At 41.2% G+C, this 24,330-nt stretch overlaps 1 protein-coding gene across 1 annotated transcript in view; it reads right to left on the bottom strand.

Annotated features, from left to right (window-relative positions):
• The window catches only part of glud1a (glutamate dehydrogenase 1a), a 77,107-nt gene that overhangs the window by 36,764 nt on the left and 16,013 nt on the right, over positions 1 to 24,330 (bottom strand). Inside the window, exons 2-5 of the mRNA XM_069885737.1 lie at positions 12,091 to 12,171; positions 11,176 to 11,231; positions 5,169 to 5,232; positions 1,470 to 1,564 (exon numbers count right to left, since the gene is read on the bottom strand). Of these exons, the coding sequence (XP_069741838.1) occupies positions 1,470 to 1,564; positions 5,169 to 5,232; positions 11,176 to 11,231; positions 12,091 to 12,171 (296 nt within the window). The remainder of the gene's footprint in view (positions 1 to 1,469; positions 1,565 to 5,168; positions 5,233 to 11,175; positions 11,232 to 12,090; positions 12,172 to 24,330) is intronic.

The following is a 24,330-nucleotide window of genomic DNA, read 5'->3' as shown; positions in this document are numbered from 1 at the left end:
ATGGGAAGGAGAGTACACCAGCATGGCTCTGTGAATGGAGAGGGGGAGGAAAGGAGACAAGGGATGAGGAAGAAAAGGGAGTATGCCAATGTAGGGTCAGTTTGTTCCGAACCATTTCAAGTGACTGGCTCCTAGATATAGCGGTCATTCTGTTCATTAACAAAACCAGAGAGGCAGAGAACATGTATCAAAAGGAAAAAATTATATATGACAAAGAACCACAACCTACAAAATACAAGACTGTTCACCAAGCTTTCCTTTTATCTCATCTCCAAGAGTCACAGGGTGGCTAGTAAAATTTATAGTCAATAGCAACTTGTGAGTTTAGATGACAGCAGTGTCACTGAATGCCAGAGATATGGTGGGACTCTCAGAGATGGTCACTGCCTGCCACTTTTGTGACCCAAAGGTGAGTTGCTATACCTCAGTCCCCGATCCTGAATGCTGCCAAAGCCTTCTCTCATGAATTTCAAATGACAATGAGCACTGTGCAGTCAATAATTTTCCTCATTAATGAAGCTGATAAATATCACTGGGTCTTGTCTATGGAACTCCTGCAGTGATTTTTCTGGACCAGAGCAGTTGGACAGCAACTACAACTACTTTGTTTTGTATATTAGGATACAGCTCATGGCAGAATGGTTCTGCACTATACATGCAATCATGTAAATAGGCACAAGAAATAATAATTTGCTGAACAAAATAGTTTGTTGTAAGTAGCAAAAGGATTTTCAGATACATGGGCATATAAAATACATGCTATTCCGTATGAGGAATAGTTCTAGAATGGAACGATCTTCTAAAAGAGATAGTTGCGGTAGAGTCCCTTCTTTCATTTAAGAGGAGGATGGATGTGTACATGGATGTGAGAGGGTTGGAAGGTTATGGGCAGAGAGCGGGAGGGGGGAGTTAGTGGAGTTGTTCAAGTGAACTGGCATGGACTTGAAGGGCCGTCATGGCCAGTTATATGGTTATATATTATGGAACTACATGAGCAAAATCCATGGAATAAAATCTGGGTTGGTTAACAAATGTCTCTCAGACTACCTTGCACTCCATGGTAGTATGGTACTCCACTCAATGTGAACTACAGGCCAATGCTAGCTTCAGTTTCACTGGTCGAATTTTAAATCTTTTGATTCAAGGAAAATCAAGATTTAAGAAATTGAGGACTGAATTGTTTGTTATAATTCATGTACTTTTAATCAATCACCTGATACCAATGACAGCATTCTAATTATACCCTTTCCACTTCTATTCTCTTTTGCTCACCTTATGCCCTGAAATTCCTTGGCTGATGAGAGATTCAAATCCAGAATCTGGAAGTCAGAATTAGCCCATTGTAAAATCCATATCCAATTTCAATAAATAACCTAGTCTTGAATAATTAAAGACTTTCTAACATTTCATCTAATGAATTGATGAAGGAGCAAAAGATCTTATGCATTCACTTCCTCTTGACCACTCACCTGGTGTCCCATTGTAGTGGCAAAAGTATCAGCAATCCAAGACATCTCTCGCTCACCTGTGCTCATGTCAGGGGCTGGGACATCAATTCCTGGTCCTAAGAGGGTAAACAGAAGTTCTCACATTAAAATTGAACCCGTATCTGATTGAATTCAACAAGAGGACACCTCTATATCCACTGGCCTCCTCCTCAAACTATTTTCTCTTTAGGGAACATTACTCTCAAGCTGTTTGGCTAATGGACAAACATATCCCGTTGCCAGGTTAGCACGAAGAGTTACTGTTCCATCAGGGTGACAATCACATACCATATGCTGTATAAAAATTAGACGTGGTCTTATGGCGAGAAATAAATCCAGTCTCAGATGGGGAAATAAAATTCAAAATTATTTTAATTTTCTATGCTATCCAGTATTTAACCCTTTGGACTTCACCCATTTTTAACCTTTCATGATAATATACAGCAAGTCTGTTTCATTCAATGCCATTTCATCAAAATGTTGGATTAGAATAAATACAGGTATGCGTCGCTTAATGTCCATTCAGGCAAAGTCCGACCGCATACATCTGTGGTCCAATAATTATTCAGTTACTGTGAGCAAATCTGCAAAAGTTTAGAAAAAGTAATCGCTAACTATAGGAATTGTATACTATACATCCAAACTGATCCAACTGCCCCTCTCTCTCCCCACAGCCCTGTATCAGCTGATCCCACACTGATCCCACTGCCTCCATCTCTCCCTATAGCCCGGTGTGGGTCCCCACACTGATCCCTACCTAAAAATAAAAAGTTTACAGGTACACTAACAGTATCCCATGTAGCTTTGCTGACTATATAATATGATGTTCGCACAGTGTCCATATCACATAACACCTAATGCCATAGAACCTAACGTGGATGTTAAGTGGCGCATTACCGTAATATAAAATTGACTTTGTTTCACTTAAAGTCACTCTTGCCAAGAATGTATCAACCTGCTGTACTCCAGATTGAGTCCAAATACAAACAATAGAAACGCCAGTACGAACCAGCTGTTGGTCGAGTACAAAACCCAAAAAATGGGGACACAGAGTATACGCACTTGTTGGTAGTCCATGAAAACCGGAACATGGACTATACGCACTTGTTGGTAGTCCATGAAAACCGGAACATGGACTATACGCACTTGTTGGTAGTCCATGAAAACCGGAACATGGACTATACGCACTTGTTGGTAGTCCATGAAAACCGGAACATGGACTATACGCACTTGTTGGTAGTCCATGAAAACCGGAACATGGACTATACGCACTTGTTGGTAGTCCATGAAAACTGGAACATGGACTATACGCACTTGTTGGTAGTCCATGAAAACCGGAACATGGACTATACGCACTTGTTGGTAGTCCCTAAAAACAGGCAGTGCTTTCACTCTGAGATCCCAGTAAATTAGCATGTCAATGACCTGTGCTTAAAGGCGGGTCAGATCAGAGTATTCATACTGAACCAAGCCAGATCAGTGCGACATTTACAATGGAGCCAATGCAAAATGCATCTGATTCTACCTTAATAACTACCCCCAAAATCCCATGTTTGTCATGTACACACAGGTAAGTGAAATGGTAAAAAGGCGATTAAATACTGGTTTTCAAGGGCAGTGTGAGAGCACCTAGGGACATGGAATCCAAAGGGTTAATAAAACCATTTTAATGGGTTCAAAAGTCAGAATGACAAATATTTAAAACAAACAATGAAAAAGTGAAAGCTTCATTTCACCAATCAATTACTGAATTGCTTTTCAGGACAGGGGCACCATCAGCAAGGGCAGTTTTTCATACAAAACCCAACTGCGCTGAGATGGTGGCGAGTCATTCTTGAACCCTTCCAGTCCTCCGTGTCCTTGGCAAGAGTGACAATGCCAATCCATCGACAATGCAACAGCTGGGAAGAGAGCTAGCAAATGATGGTGATCTCGTACATCTGCTGTCCTTGCTTCTTGATGATTGGACTTCCCAGGATTTGAGGATTCTGTTCATGATTGATGGTACACACCATAACAGTATCCCAATAATGAAGGTGATGAAAGCAAGATGCCAGAAAGTTTGCAAGATAAATGAACTAAATGTCATTGAGCTTCAAGGGTTGCCAGAGTTGTAATGTCCAGGCCAAGATGTGACTACCATCACATTTCTGGCTTTAATCATTCAGATGGTGAAGTGGCTTGTTAGAATTTATTCATCTGACTATCCAGTTGAAATTATAATCCTCAGAAGTATAACAATAATCCTTCAGAATATCAGGGATAGGTGGTTGGAAATTCTGGCCATTGCTCGATTCTTGTGCTGCAATTGTTACATGCTACTGAAATGTTGTCCAGACCTTTCTGCATTCAGACATGGGCTGCCTCACTTAATGAGGAATATCAAACAGAACAAAACATTGAATTCCCATTTCTGACCTTGTAATGGAAGGAAAACAATTGGTGAAACGACTGAACATGCTTGAGAACGAGGATTTTTTTGCAGTGAGGTAGCCAGACAACAACCATATTTCTTTACACAAGGTTTGAAGTGGGTCTTTTTCCCTTGATGCCCAAAGAGGAAATCATTGCAATAATGTTCTGCACAAATATTATTGCACCTTTTAAGCCTTTGTTTTAATCAATAGATTAAACCAAATCAATATGTTGCAAAGTTAACAAGATATGTTTTGATGTCAGCCAAGGTTCACGATATCCACTGTTGGAAAACAATCAAGTGAATATCAGGCACCGCTCACTCTAAATGCAGCATAGATATAGGTCCAGGGTTTGTAAGCAAACCATTTAAACCCAGCACATTCAAATAAAAGTTAGACAAAAAAGGCCGGCAACAAAGACATTACTGAGAGGAAATGACTCTCTATTGGACCGAATAGCAGGCAACTAAAAATTCAATTCAGATAAAGGTTCCAATATTTTGTCCCAATTAATTGGACAATTGCAAAAAGCCCAAAATGAATGAAAAAAAAATAAATGAGTCAAAAGAGTATTTCTTGGTGAAAAGCTCACCAAATAAAATCGTGACAAAATCTCCCACATTTCATTGTTTGCCTGCTTTTAATATCAGCCTCAGCAAAAGTGAAATTCTTGGAATTAGCTTCAGAAATGGTTAGTTGGAGGGAGGGCTAGAGATGAGATGAGCCGTAGCTAGGATTTTATGCTGGCGATGGTGTCCCAAGGACCATTGTCAGTTATTAGGGTATTACATTGTGACATCCAGGTTAATCCCTGGTTATGTATCTTTATCTTTGCTATATAAAGTGCACTGTTCGACCTGCTGAGTTTCTTCAGCGTTCTGTTTTTAATTCAATCATGGTGTCTGCAGATTTTTGTGTTTTTCCTCCCTCCAAACCTTCATTTGTCCAGGGATTTTTTTTCTCCTCAATGTCCCAAGATACCAACCTGCATATTGGACCCTTTATTCTGAGATTAAGATGAGATTTAAACAATTTTCTTGTTCCACATTCAAAAAGCCATTACAGATCCACTGGGCAGAAATGAAATTGGCAAGCACAGCTTAAAATACATACCAATCTATCCCTCTATTAGTCTACTAGTACTGCTTAATGCAATCCAGTGAGAACAGGGGAGTTTCTGATGCATTGTTGCCATAAGAATATTTCACAATGGGTTATAAAGTTCAGAACAATGGAGAGAGCTGAAAATTCTCCATAAACTTACCAATAAAACCTTTTTTTGCCAGCTCAATAGTAAATCTTCTTGTGATTTTTTCTAATTCAGAATCCTGCAATAGTGAAACAGTATGAAACAGGGCAATGCAAACTCCAAACAAACTGGACATTTGTTTACAAGATTGATTTCACAATTTAAATACAAGCTAATTTAACTCAAGATACTGGACAAACTTTATTCTTTATCCAGTTAATTCAAAACTTAACTGAAAGCATTTACAAATAATAACTCCAATTAAGATTCATGCAACTCAATGTGCTTCTTTCACTAAGTTACTTGCACAAATCACTCAAAAAAACTTATCCGATATATTAGAAATACAAAAAATATCAACATAGTGGTGTGGTAGACCAGAGTATTTATGCTTATACATAAAAAATGAGAAATGTATTTAAAATTAGACATACAGCACAGTAACAGGCCTTATTGCCCATGAGCCTGTGCCGCCCAATTTCACCCAATTGACCTACAACTCTGGTACATTTTGAACAATGAGAGGAAACCGGAGCTCCCAGAGGAAACCCATGTCTTTTCTTTGGCTTTGCTTCGCGAACGAAGATTTATGGAGGGGGTAAAAAGTCCACGTCAGCTGCAGGCTCGTTTGTGGTTGACAAGTCCGATGCGGGACAGGCAGACACGATTGCAGCGGTTGCAAGGGAAAATTGGTTGGTTGGGGTTGGGTGTTGGGTTTTTCCTCCTTTGCCTTTTGTCAGTGAGGTGGGCTCTGCGGTCTTCTTCAAAGGAGGCTGCTGCCCGCCAAACTGTGAGGCGCCAAGATGCACGGTTTGAGGCGTTATCAGCCCACTGGCGGTGGTCAATGTGGCAGGCACCAAGAGATTTCTTTAGGCAGTCCTTGTACCTTTTCTTTGGTGCACCTCTGTCACGGTGGCCAGTGGAGAGCTCGCCATATAATATGATCTTGGGAAGGCGATGGTCCTCCATTCTGGAGACGTGACCCATCCAGCGCAGCTGGATCTTCAGCAGCGTGGACTCGATGCTGTCGACCTCTGCCATCTCGAGTACCTCGACGTTAGGGGTGTAAGCGCTCCAATGGATGTTGAGGATGGAGCGGAGACAACGCTGGTGGAAGCGTTCTAGGAGCCGTAGGTTGTGCCGGTAGAGGACCCATGATTCGGAGCCGAACAGGAGTGTGGGTATGACAACGGCTCTGTATACGCTTATCTTTGTGAGGTTTTTCAGTTGGTTGTTTTTCCAGACTCTTTTGTGTAGTCTTCCAAAGGCGCTATTTGCCTTGGCGAGTCTGTTGTCTATCTCATTGTCGATCCTTGCATCTGATGAAATGGTGCAGCCGAGATAGGTAAACTGGTTGACCGTTTTGAGTTTTGTGTGCCCGATGGGGATGTGGGGGGGCTGGTAGTCATGGTGGGGAGCTGGCTGATGGAGGACCTCAGTTTTCTTCAGGCTGACTTCCAGGCCAAACATTTTGGCAGTTTCCGCAAAGCAGGACGTCAAGCGCTGAAGAGCTGGCTCTGAATGGGCAACTAAAGCGGCATCATCTGCAAAGAGTAGTTCACGGACAATTTCACCCAATTGACCTACAACTCTGGTACATTTTGAACAATGAGAGGAAACCGGAGCACCCAGAGGAAACCCATGTAGACACAGGGAAAAAGTACAAACATTTTACAGACAGTACCAGATTCATACTCAAGTCGCTGGCACTGTAACAGCGCTGCGCTAGTTGCTGTGCTAAGAAATGCAAGAACAAGGTATAAAATAAAATATAGTGATGAGCAAAATGCCCAGTATGAAAATAATAGTTAATTTAGCCTAAATTTTCACATAATATTTCATTTGATTCTATTTCCTTTGATTTTTTTTTGTGTTCTTTTAAGCCATTTGGTTGAAGTATAAAATTATTCAAGATGGAAAGATGTGGCCTAGTACTCAATTGGACTTGACATTGAAATATAAAATGCGAAATTGATAATGACACATAATTAAATTTTATCCAATTTCAATTTTGGATACTGGGTAAAACATGATAAGGACCAAGGTCAACAATATTTTGCCTAGCCAGAAATCAGTTAGGCAAATTTAAATATTCTTCAAATAATCTACATCTAAGTTTGCAAAGATGAGATTTAAACAGAATAAAGGGTGTCTGTTGTTATCAAATGGACAGAGACAAGTTGCATAATCTTGTTTGTGGTCTCAGAACGACTGAAGATCTTCTAACATTATATTTGTGATAGTACAGATCTATCACCAATGTACATAGTGTATATAGTTACTGTATCTAGACTGTGCTTACAGCGATTGGCTGAGAGCTAAGCCACACCTATTGTTTGGGCCTTAAAGGGTTGTGTCCCTAGCCAGGTCGGATCATTCCGGACTGGTCGGCCACCTGTGAAGAGCTCCGGTCTTTTGCTAATAAAAGCCTTGGTTTGGATCAACAAGTCTTTGGTTCTTTCGACGAGCTCTACAATATTAGAGCTGGAGAATTAATCTGTGTGCACTACAGTAATTGGCCATTGCATTTCCCAATTTATGACAGTAATTATATAACAGTACTTAATCAGCTTCAGAAAGTTCCGTTTTGATGATTTAGGTAACCTATTAATTGAAGTCTTACATTTCTTAAATGTCAGTAAACATCAAGGGCTTAATAGGAGCATGAGCAAACAAAATCTGATATCAACAGCAAGAGTTGGCTATAACATGCAGATTAAGAAACATTTGTGGAGAGGAAAAGTGTTAACATTTCATGTCCAAACATCAAATCTGTTTCTCACTCTGTAGATGCTTGCTGACCGAGTACCTTCAACACTATTCCAAATTTCCAGCAATCTTTTTTGTGCTCATAACAGAGGGAGCCTCCATTTGGCCCAGGAGAATAATCCCATTCACCCTCTCTTTATTCTTCAGTACTCTGACACCCTTCCTCATATGGCCATCCATTCCCCTGTTGACTTGCTCTGCCTTTATACTACACTAAAAATAGTATTCTACAAAAGTCAGTTAACTTAGCAGTTAAAATGGAAAGTGTGCAGACCCTGCGATTGTAATGTAATACATAAAAGTGCTGGAGAAACACACCAGGTCATTCAGCAGACACCTACCTGTTTTTTGATAATACCTTGTCTAAAGGCTACTGCCCAAAACAGACACTACCTGATCTACTGAGTTTCTCCAGCACTGTTCACTTAGCATTTTTTGGGGCATGGGAGGAAACAGGAGCATCTGGAGAATTCAGTCAAACTCTGGTACCTGGCCCTATGAAATGTGGTGTCATGCTGCTGCCCTAATATTTTTGCTTATTAAAAATTGTTACCCAACGACACATGGCCAATGTTAAAAATGGTTAAAAGTGCAAGTACAAGAAACCAGTTCAAGGAATCAAAAAGGTGTCGGTTTATGTAGAGAACTCGCCATTTTGGATTTGAAAATTCACAGGAAACCACATGGTTGAAGTAAGATTAATGATATTCAAATTGGGTTTCTGGCATTTTAGTAAGCCTCACTTCATGACTGTTTTGGAGTCAGAGTCCCACAGCACGAAAACAGGCCTAGCTTGTCCATACTCTCCTGCTTTGGTCCCACTTACCCACATTAGGCCCAGTCACTTCCAAACAGTGTTTCTTGAAGGAAACTAACATTCCTGCTTTTCCCACTTTGTCCGGCAGCTCATTTCATGTGCCCACCACCTTATGAGTAAAACTAACCCCTCACGTCCTTTCTCAATCCCACCTTCTTCACTTTATAGTTATGCCCTCTCATTTTAGATTTTCCTACTCTAGGAAACAGACTGTCACTATTCACCTTTTCTACACCCCTCATGTTTGCAAAAGTCTCAATAAGATTTGCTTATAGAAGAAACTGTTCTACTGATGATGCTCTCACCTTGTCACTTCACTCCTCCTTGACCCACCTGGAGAACAGACTTCATATGCCAGGCTGCTGTTCATTGACTTCAGCTTTATGTTTAACACAGAGGTTGGTGGAGAAGCTGTCCTTGCTGGGACTCAACATCCCTCTCTGTAACTGGATTCTGGACTTCCTAGCAGAAAGACCACAGACTGTCCGGGTTGGTAGCAGAATGTCGAGCAACGTCGCAGTGAGCACTGGTGCACTTCAGGGCTGTGTTCATGCTACTGACCCACAAATGCATCGGCCAGATCCAGCTCCAACTGGGTCATCAAGTTTACAGGTGATACAACAGTCGTTGGCCTCACCAGCAACAACAATAAGTCGCGCTACAGAGAAGAGGTGGTAAATCTTGTGATGTGGTGTGAGAATAACAACCCGAGTCTCAACGTGGACAAGGTGAAGATGATCGTGGACTTAAGGAGGACCAGGAACGACCACCCTCCACTACACAGCAATAGAGAACACCAAGTTCCATGGAGTTCACTGAACTAGTGACCTATCGTGGACATACAACATCTCCTCCCTTGTCAGGAAAGTCCAACAGGGACTGCACTTCCTGAGAAGACTGAAGTGGCCACCACCATGTCAACCTCTACAGGACCTCTATTAAGAGTGTCCTTGCCAGCTGCATCACATTGTGATATATGGTTGCTGCAGAGAAGTTGATCTGGAGGTCAATCCACAGGACCATAAGGGTGACAGAGGATTGCTGGAGTCTCCTCCTCATCCATCAACTTGATCTCACCGGGACTGTTGTTTGAAGACGGCAGGCAAAATTGATGAGGACCCCCATCAGGAAAGAGATAAAGGAGTATCAAAGCCAGCACTACCAGGCTAAGAAAGAGCTTCATCCCGCAGGCAGTGAGAATGCTGAATGACCAAAGGAACGGCTCACACTGACCATCCGAGATGCTCATATTGTTTGTTCGTATGTGTGTTGTGCATCTGCATCTTTTGCATCGAGGACAAGAGAACGCAGTTTAGTTGGGTTGTACTCATGCAATCAGATGGTAATAAACAACAATTTCTCTCAATCTCCTATGCTCCAGGCAAAGCAGGCCTAGTTTTTCCAGTCTCTCACGGAAACTCAACTTCCCTAATCCTAGCAACAATTCTGTAAACCTCTTCTGTACTGTTTCCAATTTTACAACAGTTTTCCGATAGCTAAACGACCAAAACTGCATACAATATTCCAAATGTGGCCTCGCCCACATCTTGTACAACTTCAACATGACATTCCAACTCTTAAATTAAATGCTGTCTCTTCACAACTCTACCTGTGCTGCCATCTTTAAAGAGCTGCCACCTCAGCTCCACAACATTTTAGGCCCTGCTGTTGATGGACCAAGCCCTGTCAGCCCTGGTTCAATTTACACAAATGCAGCATCTTGCACTTGGAGTTGAACTGCATCTGACATTCCTCAGCCCCATTCCCCATTGAATGGTGGAGAAGGCTCGATGGGCCAGATGGCCAACTCTTGCTCCTATTAGGTCCTCATTTCAAATTGTGTTGGATACTACTACACAAACAATGCATTGAATGCTTAAAATGGAATAAATGGAGAGAAAGGACACTAATAGGTACAGGTAACTTTCTTCACTGTCCACTGCAGCACTTATTTCTGTCATCCACACCTTGCCACAAATATCCTTGTCCACCCAATCAAGGGAGAAATACAAAGTTTTTAGAGAAAAACTCAATCTATCGCAAAGGACAAAGAAAATAGCGCAACAACTATTGCAGCGCCAGCAACTGGCTTCGAATCCACGCTGTCTGTAAGAAGTTTGTACGTTCTCCTCGTGTCTGCGTGAGTTTCCCCCGGCGCTCTAGTGTCCTCCCACCCTTCAAAACGTATGGGAGTTGTAGGCTAATTGGGATATTTGGCCAGCACCGGCTCATGGGCCGAAGGGCCTGTTACAATGCTGCATATCTACATTTTTTTTTAATTAGAATTTTGTATCGTTTTTTATTGGAGTCCAACTTGACCAACTAGATAATGTCTACAGATGCAAGGATCATTTGGGAAGTTTTCCCAAATTATCAACATGCAGGGGCAGTACTAAAGAAGGCAAAGCTAAATCTAAGAGATCTGCAAATACTCACCGAGTACATCTTTGGGTTAATCTTTACTCCAGCTTTAGCTCCACCAAAGGGAACATCTGGATCACAGAGAAGACAAGAGAAAATGGAGAAATCCGGTTTCCGGCTTAGCACATGACAGCAGAATCACACAAAAAAAATTACGTGTCCTCAGCCTGATCTCTCTTCCCCATCACTACCAGCTTCAGACTACTTTGTAAAAAGCTGAAATACAGACTCTAAAAGAGTTTATGCTCATCCAATGATTAAACAGGATTTTCTTCTACAAATCAAAAAACGTACTCAATAGGAAAATGTGACAATTTACATATTGTTAAACTAGAACTAGAAGATCCATGGTACTCGATATAGGTCAGAGATAAGGAAGAAATGATTTTCCCAGGAGGAGATGAATCTGTGGAATTTGCTACCCATTAAAGCAGTGGAGGCTACTTCCACAGTAAAAATATTTAAGACAAATAGGGGAATTAAATGATATGGGCAAAAGACAGGTAGGTGGAGAAGAGCCTATCATTAGATCAGCCATGATTACGTTGAATGGTGGAGAAGACTCGATGGGCCAGATGGTCAACTCTTGCTCCTATTAGGTCCTCATTTCAAATTGTGTTGGATACTACTACACAAACAATGCATTGAATGCTTAAAATGGAATAAATGGAAAGAAAAGACACTAATAGGTACTGGGAGGAATCTTTGCAATCTGAACCAATGCATCACGTGGTTAGTGTACTAGTTCCAATCCAATCGATTTGGAAAAGGAATTGCGATTAACTGCAAAATATTTCTCAGAATTTGATTCTGAAAGCGACTCCAAAAACGCATTTTTTCCAAAAAGAATCGAGAGGCACAATATCACATTCAAACTGTTCAATACATTAAAAGGCTCAAGAGATTCAGTATATTGATCACAACACTTACCAACCACTGCACACTTGTACGTCATCAGAGAGGCTAGAGCTTTTACTTCATCCACACAGACATCCAAACTGTAACGAATCCCTGTGATTAGACAAATAAGCTAAAATTTTCAACAGTAAAAGCACATTGAAAGGCTATTGTGTTTACAACATTTAACAATGTTACAACCCCAGAGGACCCCAAAACCTAGCAGCAATAGATATTCACCAAGTCAAATGGTTACTTCAACAAAAGTTGCTTTTAATTATCTTTAAACATGAAAACAGAATCAAACTTTAACTTTTCACTATTAACTTAACTAACCTTTTAATTCCAAGCGCATGTGTGGTAAGTTCAAAAAGGTTCTTTGATTCACAGTCTAATCTCACTTCTCATTCCTCCAAGTTTACTGGTTGCAGGCAATTCTTATGCTGTGCACATAATTTAACATTTATTAAGTTCACCAGGCTTTGGTGTTTGAAAGGTTAAGGGTTACCACTCAGGAAGGTTTTTGTCAGTTTTCAGAGAGAAAATTGTTGTTCCTGACACAAGCTGATCCCTTTTAATCAGCCACGTCAGTGTCCTGCCGAAGAAACTTGCCCCATCAGGGTTTGCCAGATGATAACCTCTTTCTTTCAGGTCACCACAGAATTCCTTTCTGTTTCACTTATTTCAACTGAAACATTAGGCAGCCAGTCCTCTCCTCTTGCATGAATCACAAGGGTTTTGACCAGGCTGAACTAAGCACTCACAACCCATCTTCCATATGGGGTTTTTCCACAAGCTTTCCAGCTTGTCCTGTTCCAGTCCCAGCTGCTGCTGTTGACTATAGCTTTGCAGAACTGAATTCTCTCTCTCTCTCTCTGGTTGCAAAAACCACATGATCCTCTTATATCAACAAACTGCACTCCCAGACAGCCTGTGGCTTCAAACTACTCCTCCAATCTCTTTCATCTGTTACTTTTCAAAACAACAATCCATTAGTGAAGTCTCTTGGGCACTCCCCAAAGTTTTTGCAAAGGCCCCCAGGCGCCACCCTGTCTGGCTTGAGTAGAGCTCCAGTATTTTAAATGAGATCTGTTTTTGAAGTGTTTGTATGCGACGTACACTAAAAACCTGCCCCAATTTATCTCCCAGAAACATATCTATATACAAACACAACACAATCTGTCACATCAAAAAGTGGAAAAGAACCTCTTCCACCCAACTTTTATCCATCTCCCAGGCTTTTCAGACTCAATAGCTCAGACGGATCCCATTTGTCCCATTGAATCCATGCGGCACTACCCATCCAGTCCCTTACCTCTGCTCTTCCTCCTTAACCATGACAGAGGGTTTTCAGTGAAGGTTCATCTGGTACGGTGGATGGGGGAGCTTTACTAGTTCTAGTTTATTGTCACATGTATCAAAATGCAGTGATAGAGGTTGTGTAACAAGTAGACATCTTATGCATTACTTTTATTCTGTCTGACTTATCGATACAGTGCAAAAGTTACATTATTTTACTATTTTGCGGTTCATTCAGGAGTCCGATAACAGCAGTGAAGTAAGTTTTCTTGAAAGAGAGTATGCTGGGGTGGGATAAGTCTTAAAATGTTGGCTGCTTTCCCAAGGTAATTATTCTCTTAGAAAAGATGCAATCTCATTGAAATATAAAAACTAAATACCTAGATTTCTGGCAGAGATATAAACTGAAATTGGGAGGGGGGGGGTCTGGTGATCATATTTCAATGAGAGGTGTGATGGGTTCAGAAAAGGGTAAACTTAAACAGAAAGTGAAGATTCAGACAGGAATAACAATTTGGGTAAAATCTAGCATGGTGTGTCAACAGCACCCAGTACAAATACAAATGGATGAAAGCATGATACTTAAGATATCGGATAAGTAATCAAGGGATACAACTCCTACCTACACAGTTGGTAAATACAAAATTTGACATAATTTTCTAAAATGAGTACTTGTTCAAGGAGAGTATTTGAAAGCATCTTTTTACTGCAGATTTGGTCCAGCCTATCAGGTCTTACTCACAAGAAAATCCTACAGAAATCTACCTCTGAACTGCTTTCAGTATGTTTAATTCCTGCAGAGTTAGTACGTGTATTACTGATCATCTCTAAATTCTCTGGATTCTGAAGGAGACCCCACAGAATCTAAGACAACAGATGTAACATTCATTTATGAAGGATGAGAAAAGGTAGAAATTTATACACTAGTTTGGTCAGCAAAATGCAGGAACACCTGACTGCAGCAAAGATAGATACATAAATCCATACAACAAAGCAACATTAAAACACAGAAAACAGGCTATTCGGCCTTTTTAGTTTGTGCCAAACTATTCTGCCTAGTCCCACTGACCTGCACTCAGTCCACGTACCAGTCCAATTTTTTTTTTAATGTGAAAATTGAGCCCACATTCACCACTTCAGCTGGCAGCTCATTCCACACTCCCACCACTCGCTGTGAGAAGAAGTTCCCCTCAACCTTTCCCCTTTTTAACCCATGGTTTGTATCTCACCTAATCTTAGTGGAAAAAAGCTTACTTACATTTACTCTATCTATAGCCATCATAATTTTGAATACCTCTATCAAATCTCCCTTCATTTTTTTCAGCCCCAGGGAATAAAGTCTGAACTTGTCTAACCTTTCCCTGTAACTCAGTTCCTGAAGTCCTGGCAAAATCCTAGTAAATCTCCTCTGCACTCTTCAGATCAGGCTCTGCCTGTGAAAAAAGAAACAGTTCATATTTCAGGTCCAGCATCCATAAATCAGAAAGATTAGGGTAGAAATGGGTTGGTGAATTAAAATGCCAAGCAACTAGAAGTAACAGGGCAACTGGTTTCCCTTTCGCACAATCTGCCTGACTTATTGAATGATTTCAACACTTATTATTTCCACTTTTATTTTGATTTTCATGTGCAATAACAGTTTTGGGAAGGGAAAATGCTCGACAAAGTAGTTTTTTCAGGATATTGCCAACACAATGACTAAGCTAGTAGATGTTCTACATTCGGATTTTCACATTTCTATGACAGACTGTTGGCATGGAGAGGGAGGCTTTTCAGAGAGCAAAACTAAATGAGTAATTTCTTCATAGGCAGCCTACTATCAGCAAGGTTTCCCAGAGAATAGTCCTGGACTCTCCATTTATAATGGTCCAGATAAAAGTAGTGTAACATATCCAAAAGGTTCTGATGCAAAGGCAGGGAGAGAATAAAAGTATAGACAAGCTCAGATGTGGCAAGGTGGTAGCAAATGGTCAACAATTTGGGATTAAGGTTATGCATCATCCTGGGAATTCATTGAATAATGGTAATAATGGCACTTTATCTGAATGCCCGCAGTATTAGAAATAAGGTTAGTGAACTTGAGGCGCAAATCGGTACCCATGATTTGGTAGCCATCACGGAAACATGGCTACAAGGTGACCCTAAATGGGAATTAAACTTTCAAGAGTATCAGGTGGTGCAAAGAGATAGACAGGATGGTAAGGGAGGTGGAGTTGCACTCTTAATCAAAGATGAGCTCCAGGCAGTAGTGAGGAATGATATAAGATCTAAAGAGCATAATGTTGAGTCCATTTGGGTAGAGATAAAGAATAACAAAGGGAAAAAATTATTGGTGGGTGTTATCTATCGCCCACCAAATAACAATAGTTTAGTGGCACAGGAAATAAATAGAGAGATAAGTGAGGCATGTAATAATGATACGGCAGTAGTCATGGGTAACTTCCACATAGATTGGGAAAATCTTACACATAGATTGGGAAAATCAAGTTGGTCGTGGGAGTCTAGAAGAGGACTTCATAGAATGCATCTGCGATAGCTTTCTTGAGCAGCATGTTAAAGAACCCACAAGAGAAAATGCTCTCCTGGATCTAGTGTTGTGCAATGAGATAGGTAGAGTAAATGATGGAAAAGTCAGAGACCATCTGGGAAATAACGATCATAGTATGATTGAATTTCTCATTCAGATGGAAGGGGAAATAGTTAGATCTAAAACTAATATATTATGCTTAAACAGGGGTGACTACCATAGGATGAGGGAGGAATTGGGCAGAGTGGACTGGGAGCACAGGCTAATTGATGAAACAGTTGAGAAACAGTGGAAGATTTTCAAAGAAATATTTTGTAATGCTCAACAAAAATATATTCGGGTCAGGAAAAAGGGCAGCAAGAGAGGGAAACATCAACTGTGGTTAACAAAGGAAATAAAGGAGAGTATAAAATTGAAGGCGCAGGTGCACAAAGCTGCAAAGAGCAGTGGGAAACTGGAAGATTGGGAAAACTTTAAGAGACAACAAGGGGTTACAAAGCGGGTAATAAGAAATAGGAAAAAGGATTATGAAAGTAAATTGGCACAAAATATAAAAAACAGAAAGCAAAAAATTTGATAAATATATAAAATGGAAGAGGGTGGCCAGAGTTAACATAGGACCCTTGGAGGATGAGAAAGGAAAACCGGTAGCAAAAAATGAGGAAATGGCCGAGGCATTAAACAAATATTCTGTGTCAGTCTTCATGGTGGAAGACACGTCCAGCATGCCCAAGTGTGGAGTTAAGGATGCGAATGTTGGGGAGGGCCTTGATAAAATAGTTGTTACAAAGGAAGTAGTGATGGAGAAACTAATGGGACTAAAGCCAGACAAATCACCTGGTCCTGATGATATGCATCCAAGGGTTCTGAAGGAAATGGCAGAAGTTATAGTTGATGCATTGGTGATCATATACCAAAATTCCTTGGATTCTGGGCAGGTCCCGGCAGACTGGAAGACAGTAAATGTCACGCCACTTTTTAAGAAGGGATGGAGGCAGAAGACTGGAAATAATCGGCCAATTAGCTTGACGTCTGTAGTTGGAAAAATGCTTGAAGCCGTTATTAAAGATGAAATAGTGAAACTTTTGGAACGAAAGGGTTCAATCAGGCAGACGCAGCATGGTTTTAGAAAGGGAAGATCTTGTTTGACAAACTTGTTAGGATTCTTTGAGGATATAATGGGTGCATTGGATAGAGTGGAACAGGTTGATGTTGTATATTTGGATTTCCAGAAAGCGTTTGATAAGGTGCCGCACAAGAGACTTATAAGTAAGTTACAGGAAAGTGGAGTCTGGGGAAGTATATTGGCCTGGATTGAAAATTGGTTGTCTGACAGGAGGCAGAGAGTCGGGATAAGTGAGAGTTTTTCAGGTTGGCAGATAAATGGGAGTTTTTCAGGTTGGCAGAGAGTGGTAAGTGGGGTGCCGCAGGGGTCAGTGTTAGGCCCACAACTGTTCATCATTTACATTGATGACTTGGAGGAGGGGACAAAATGTGGTGTAGCCAAGTTTGCGGATGACACCAAATTGACTGGAAGAGCAAATTGTAATGAGGTTGTGGAGAGTCTGCAGAGGGATATAGTTAAGCTGGATGAGTGGGCAAAGGTCCGATAGATGGAGTACAATGTTAGTAAGTGTGAGGTTATCCACTTTGGCAAGAAAAATAAAAGAGCTGAATATTATTTAAAGGGTGAAAAACTACAGCATGCTGTTATGCAGAGGGACTTGGGAGTGCTTGTGCATGAATCGCAAAAAGTTAGGTTGCAGGTGCAGCAGGTTATTAAGAAGGCAAATGGAATGTTGGCCTTCATCGCTAGAGGAATTGAATTCAGGAGTAAGGAGGTAATGTTGCAACTGTATAAGGTACTGGTGAGACCGCACCTGGAGTACTGTGTCCAGTTCTGGTCTCCATATTTGAAGAGGATAGACTGGCTTTGGAGACGGTCCAGAGGAGGTTTACTAGGTTGATCCCTGGGATGAAGGGGTTGACTTATGATGAAAGATTAAATCGTCTAGGATTGTATTCGCTCGAGTTCAGAAGAATGAGAGGAGATCTTATAGAAACATATAGGATTATGAAGGGTATGGATAGGATAGATATAGGAAGGTTTTTTGAGCTGGCTGGGGAAACTAAAACGAGAGGACACAGTCTCAAGATTCGGGGGAGTAGATTTAGGACTGAGATGAGGAAAAATAGTTTTTCCCAGAGTAGTGAACGTTTGGAATTCTCTAACCAGGGAAGTGGTTGAAGCTGCCTCATTAAACAATACACAATAGACAATAGGAGCTGGAGTAGGCCCTTCGGCCTGTCGAGCCAGCACCGCCATTTTACAGATCATGGCTGATCACTACCATCAGTACCCCTTTCCAGCCTTATCCCCATAACCATTAACTCCTTTGCCCACTAGAGTCTTATCTAACTCTCTTTTGAACATAATCAGCGAATCTGCCTCTACCACCCTCTGTGGCAGAGTATTCCACAGATTCACACTTCTCTGGGTAAAAAAATGTTTTCTCATCTCCGTCCTAAAGGGCCTACCCTGTATTCTTAAACTATGCCCTCTAGTCCTCGTCTCCCCCATCATTGGGAACAAGTAATCCGACTTCACCCTGTCTATCCCCCTGTTAATTTTGTATACCTCAATCATGTCCCCCCTCATCCTTCTAAACTCCATCGGATACAAGTCCAGTTAGATAAATTTTTACATGATAGAGGAATTAGGGGATATGGGGAGAAGGCAGGTAGGTGGACTTAGGTCATAAATTAGATCAGCCATGATCGTATTGAATGGCGGAGCAGGCTCGATGGGCCATTTTTGGCCTACTCCTGTTCCTACTTCCTATGTTCCTATGTAACAGAGACTTCTGAGAAGTTGGAGAAATTGGAGATCTTGGCAAGCTTGGTGAAAAGAATATTCTCAAACAAGCACATCAGATAGATAGCATCTGTGATGAGAAAAAAAAGATTACAAGTTGATCCAATATGGAGACCACACTGAACAGAAGGCAGAACACTAGTCTGGAAGAAATGCAAGTGAAATGTTGCCCATTGCTGAAAGTTTCTTTGCATCACTGAATGGAGAGAAGGGAAGAGATGAAAGGGCACATTTTACATGCTCCACAGTTGCGCGGGAGAGCACCAGACAATGGAGAGTAGATGTGGGGTCAGAAGAGGGAACCAGAGTTGAGAAAAGAACAATTCCTTTGTAATGCTGAAATCATAGAGGAGAAATAAATGTTGCTGGTGAAGTTTCATGGAAGTTGTGAAAGATGAGCTGGTAAATGTGAAGGTTGGTGTGGTGGAAAGTGATGAGCAGAGAACTGTCTTGGCGATGAATGGGTGAAAGCAGAAGAGTACGGAATAGATAAGATACACTCAATGGCTCTGCCTGGTATAGTGGAGGGAAAACCATGATATTTACCACCCTATAACAGACATCTATGTTTCATCCATTAACCACACCACCACCCCCCCCACCCACCCACCACCTTCTCTGACATGTCTAACATTTTTGATTGTATGCTACCTGATCTGCTAATGACACACCAACTAAATTGGATAGATTAAAGGATAGTAGATATAAATGGATAGACAGAGAAATATTGGCTACTGCAGTGAGCGCAAGAAAAAGTTGTGTGTCAATAGTGCAAACAGATCTTTTGGTGGTCCCAGACTAGTTTATGGTGAGTATTATATGGATGTTCAAGAGCCTGATCCCTATTGGATAAAATTTTCTTGAACTGAAAAGTGATGGACATCAGGCTCTTGTACCTTCTGCTTGAAGATAGCAGCCAAGAAGAGTCTGCACCCAAGGTGATGAGGGTTCTTTATGATGTTGGCTACCTTCTTCCGGCAGCATCTCATATAGATGTCTTCAATGGATGGGATGGACTTGGCTAAGTTTGCCACTTTCAGCCTACTGCAGAACAGAAAGTAAGATCTTGGGTCCAAGAAGACCAAGCTCCAATGACCACAACTATATTTCTTTATACAAACCATGACTTTGTCTACATAGCAATTTGCCCTTGACTTCGGTTTTACCAGGACTTACCGTACCAAAGTCAAATGTTGCTCCAAAGATGCACTATCTCATTGCAGCCACAAAATTCATCTTATAATAGGTGAACAGAAATATTAGATGCTTAATCACTTGGAGAAATGCAGAATTAAGCATCATTGCTAATGCATACACAGTCAAATTCCTTTACGTTGTTAATGATTGCAAATAGCAGCGTAAGGTTAGATTGGATTTGTCTGGCTTTCTGTGGGTAGAATACAAAATTTTTCAACATTATCAAGTAGATATTAGCATTGTAACGGTCAGGAATGGCATGGCTCGTTGTGTAGCCAATGTTCAATATTTCAAGCAGGATGTCCTCCAACTCCCATGGATAATGCTGCATATGCAGTCATTTCTAGATATCATGTGGAATGTATTGTCCAAAAGACCTATTACTATAATGGTGGAGCCCTCAGGTGGCAATAGTAGTTTCTGAAGAAGGCTACGCATCCAGTCAATCGTATGCTGGACCCTGCCAGTTGTACACTTGCTTTTGAATGATAACAATGAACTTGAACTTAGCTGGGGAAAACACTGAACCATCTCCGCCATTGTCTTGAACCAAGCATGATTATAGGCAGCAGGAATGCAGACATAGGATCTGATAAGTCAGCACTGCAATTCTTACCTTTATTTCTTATATTCACTTTTGAAGTATAGATAGTTTCATATTGCTTTATGCTTTCCTAGAGTCATGGTACATGCCACTGTTTTCCCAACTTTTTTTTTTTTTTTAAAGTTGGTCCTTCAGCATTTTCAGGCCTGCTTCAACCCTCCCACCATTTCTTTGCCTCTCCTCACCCCGTCCATATTGAATTCCAGAGTTCCAGTCATGTACAACAGACACTGGTTAGCACACCCCTGGGAAAATAGCACAATACACAGCCTTTACCCAGGATGTCCAAGGATTAATAAATAATCTTCCCCCGTGGAAATTAATGTTTTTGTCATCAAGTCCGCAGCCAATTTGAAGTGCCACTTTTCCAAAGAACCATCACATTGAACCTCCCTTCCATAATTCCACTTTGATTGTTTAAACCAAAGATAATCCTCATGCTTATTCATCAATTCCACCTATGCCCACATATTTTTTGGTATGGCAAGAGCAGTTTGCAGTGTACACTATAAGCCTTAAGCCTCAAAATCAAAGGATCTTAGTTTGGAAAGCAGCTTCTGACTGAGCAACTATAACCACGCCTCCCGCCTGGAGCTATTTATAGAATAAATGAGCATATCCTGATGTATTCAAGTTTCAAAGGAACACACCCCTGCTTTCCATCGGCTGTTCATGACAAGCACAGGAATCAAGATGGTCCCATTGCTATGGTGCCAAGACAGAATAACAACACTCCCAGAGATAGCAGAGAAGTAAAAGTTAATAGCTGCTTTATTTAGTGCTGCAAATCTGGTTGTAAACACCCATCCCATTTCAACAATTGAGATGGAAATTATCTGGATATTAAATATTTTTATTTTCATGAAAACAAAATATGATAAATAATAGGAATTCATGTTGCTCGTTAGAACAAGGAAACTTGAATTGATTTTATAAGTAAAAAAAAGTGCTGAAGAAACTCAGGAAGTCCCGCTGCGACCTTGGAGGCAAATATATATGACCAACGTTTCGGGCCCAAGCTCTTTGTCAATAGCCGGAGTAAAAGGGAAAAGGAAGACAGGGGAAGGGGAGGAGCACAGGACAACAGCCATAGGTGGGTATGGCTCAGAGAGAAAATCTGGGAGACTCTGAACTGGAGGAAAGGGCAGAGCAAGCGAGAGTGCGCGAACAAGAACAAGAGGAAAAAATGAAAGAAAATCTGAAGAAAACAGAGGGATAGGGAGCAAGAGAGACAAGGGGAAGCTAATGGAAACCAGAAAATGCCTTCTGGTTGGAGGGTGCCTGGATGGAAAATGAGGTGTTGTTCCTCCAATTTGCCCATGGTCTCTGTGCCAGTGCGTAACAGATAGGTTAGCACGATAAGAGGCTGGGGTTAGGATGAGGGCTGCCAATGGGAGATCCCTGCAATTGCAGGTCCACTGGGTTAAATTAGCAATTCCAAGGGTTTTAAGGAGGTGGCTATAAGGATGGGTAAACTGTTGCTGCTCTTGCAGAATTTTTCATATTTTAAAATGCTCTCTGGAACTGAAATATAGCAATTTAATAGCCCTACTATTCAGAGAATGAATAAGAGCATTGAGGGATGGAGAATAAATGGTGGCCTTGACCAGTGATGTTCAGATCCTGAAAAATTAAAAAGTTAGAAACCTTGCTTTAATTAGGAGATGACCTTCTGATGAAAAAATGAACTCTAATGCAGAGTACATTTGTAGCAAGGCTACCAACTTCTACACTTTGCACAATGTAACATTCTATTTGCTTGCAGTACACAAAAGTGCTGCAGAAAATCAGCAGGACTCGCGGCATCTACAATAGAGGAGGGGAAAAGTTACCAAACTTTATGAAGGGCTCAGGCCCTAAATGTTGATTGCCCTTTACTTCCTATTGACACTGTGTGACCTGCTGAGTTTCTGCAACATTTTTGTGTATTGCACTATAATCCCAGAGTCTGCAGACATTCCTGTTTAATTCTATCTCCCATATTCTTTCATCCAACTCCCCACCCTCTTTCCTCTCCAGAGAGTTACCTCCCTCCCCCATCACTTCTCAGCTTTTTCCTCAACTGTTCTCTGAACCATAATCGATCTTGGTTGGCCTGTATCAAGCAGACATGGGGAGAATGTACAAACTCCTTACAGACAGGAGGACATTTGAACCCCATTCCCGATTGCTGGCTCCGTAACAGAGTTGCGCTGAGCACCACTCATGCTGCCCTTTGCCTCTCCTGTGGACGTTGCAAAAGCCACAGAGTTCCTCCAGCATTAAGCTTAGGCTTTGCAGAAGAGTATTAAACTGGGAGGTGGCAAATGACTTGATTAGGTAAGTTCTAAGAGGAGTAATCGAGAAGACCCACAACAAATACATGGTAGCGGCTTAAAGACCAACGAGAGTCCAGAGGGAAAAAAAGAGATCAAGAGGTGATGCTGGGTCATTTGAGGAGCATTAGGATTGATTGATCCTAGTGAGATACAAAGGAAAGCAAGGTAAGAGAACCTTTGGATGGTGATGGAGGACATGAACTACGAAAAAGGAGCATGGTTCAGGAAGCAACAATCAAACTGGACACTGGAGGAATATAAAAATTGCACAGAAGAGCACAAGGTAGACATTAGGAGGGCCAAAAGGGTCATTAAATATCCTTTGTGAGCAGGATAAAATTGTATTTTATATTTGCATTTAAAAACAAGAAGATAACACAGAGAGGATAAGGCAACTCAAGGACAAAGGAGACTCACACCACCAGGTTGAGGAATAGCTGCTATCCCTCCACCATCAGACTCCTCAGCAATAAACTCAATCAGGGACTCATTTTAGGACTCTTGAATTTTATTGAAATTTATTTTTCTCTCTGTATTGCACTTTGTTTATATTTATTTGTTTACATGTGTCTGATGAGTACAGTTTATTTTTGGTACTACCAATAAGTGGTCATTCTGCCTTGCCCACAGGAAAAAGAATCTCAGGGTTGTATGTGATGTCATGAACGTACTCTGACAATAAACCTGAAATTTATGCTTCAAGTCATTAGAACCCCCAGTACTAAAATTAGTATTTTGTATCCACATTTACAAAGGAGAAAAACATGAGCACAATACAGAGAATGCTCATTTGTTGGGTTATTTTGAGATCAAGAGGTGATGCTGGGTCTTTTCAGGAGCATTAAAATTGATTGTTCCACTGGTCGTGATGAGAACATCTCTGGTTATTGAAAAAAAGCAAGTGAAGAGATTGTTGGGACCTTGTCAAAATCTTTACCCCTAAACACAATCTACTCAAGGAACTTAATGGGCCAAGACATATCAGTGGGAGAAATAGAATGGTCAATGTTTCAGGTTGAAACCCTTTGTCAAGACTGTGGATGTGGTGAAGAAAAACTAATGTAAAGAAGATGGGAGCCCCATGAAGGATTGGTGAGTCAGGTAGAGGTGGAACACCACTGAGATTGGCAGATGCTAGATGGAGAGGAATAAGAGGGGTCAGGTGAAGGAAGAGGAGTCATAGAGGGTGGTGTTAGGAATTAAAATACAAAGACTACTTATGTTGGAATCTGAGAAGAGAAGGCAACAATGGTTGCATAAATATCAAACAGAGTGACAGGGGTGGAGAGAGAGCAGAAGAATTCAATGGGGAGATGGGAAATAAGGGAGATGACATCGGAAGGAAGATGGGAATGGGTGGGGAGCTGTGTAGAGGAAGGTGGAAAAGGAGAAGAGCATGTGTTGCCTCCTGAGTGTCGCCTCCTGAGTGTCTCCAAAGATCTTTGCTTCCTCA

Source organism: Narcine bancroftii, chromosome 6 (genome assembly GCF_036971445.1).
Source record: "Narcine bancroftii isolate sNarBan1 chromosome 6, sNarBan1.hap1, whole genome shotgun sequence".
Taxonomy (NCBI): Eukaryota; Metazoa; Chordata; class Chondrichthyes; order Torpediniformes; family Narcinidae; genus Narcine; species Narcine bancroftii.
This window is presented reverse-complemented; position numbering and strand designations above follow the sequence as displayed.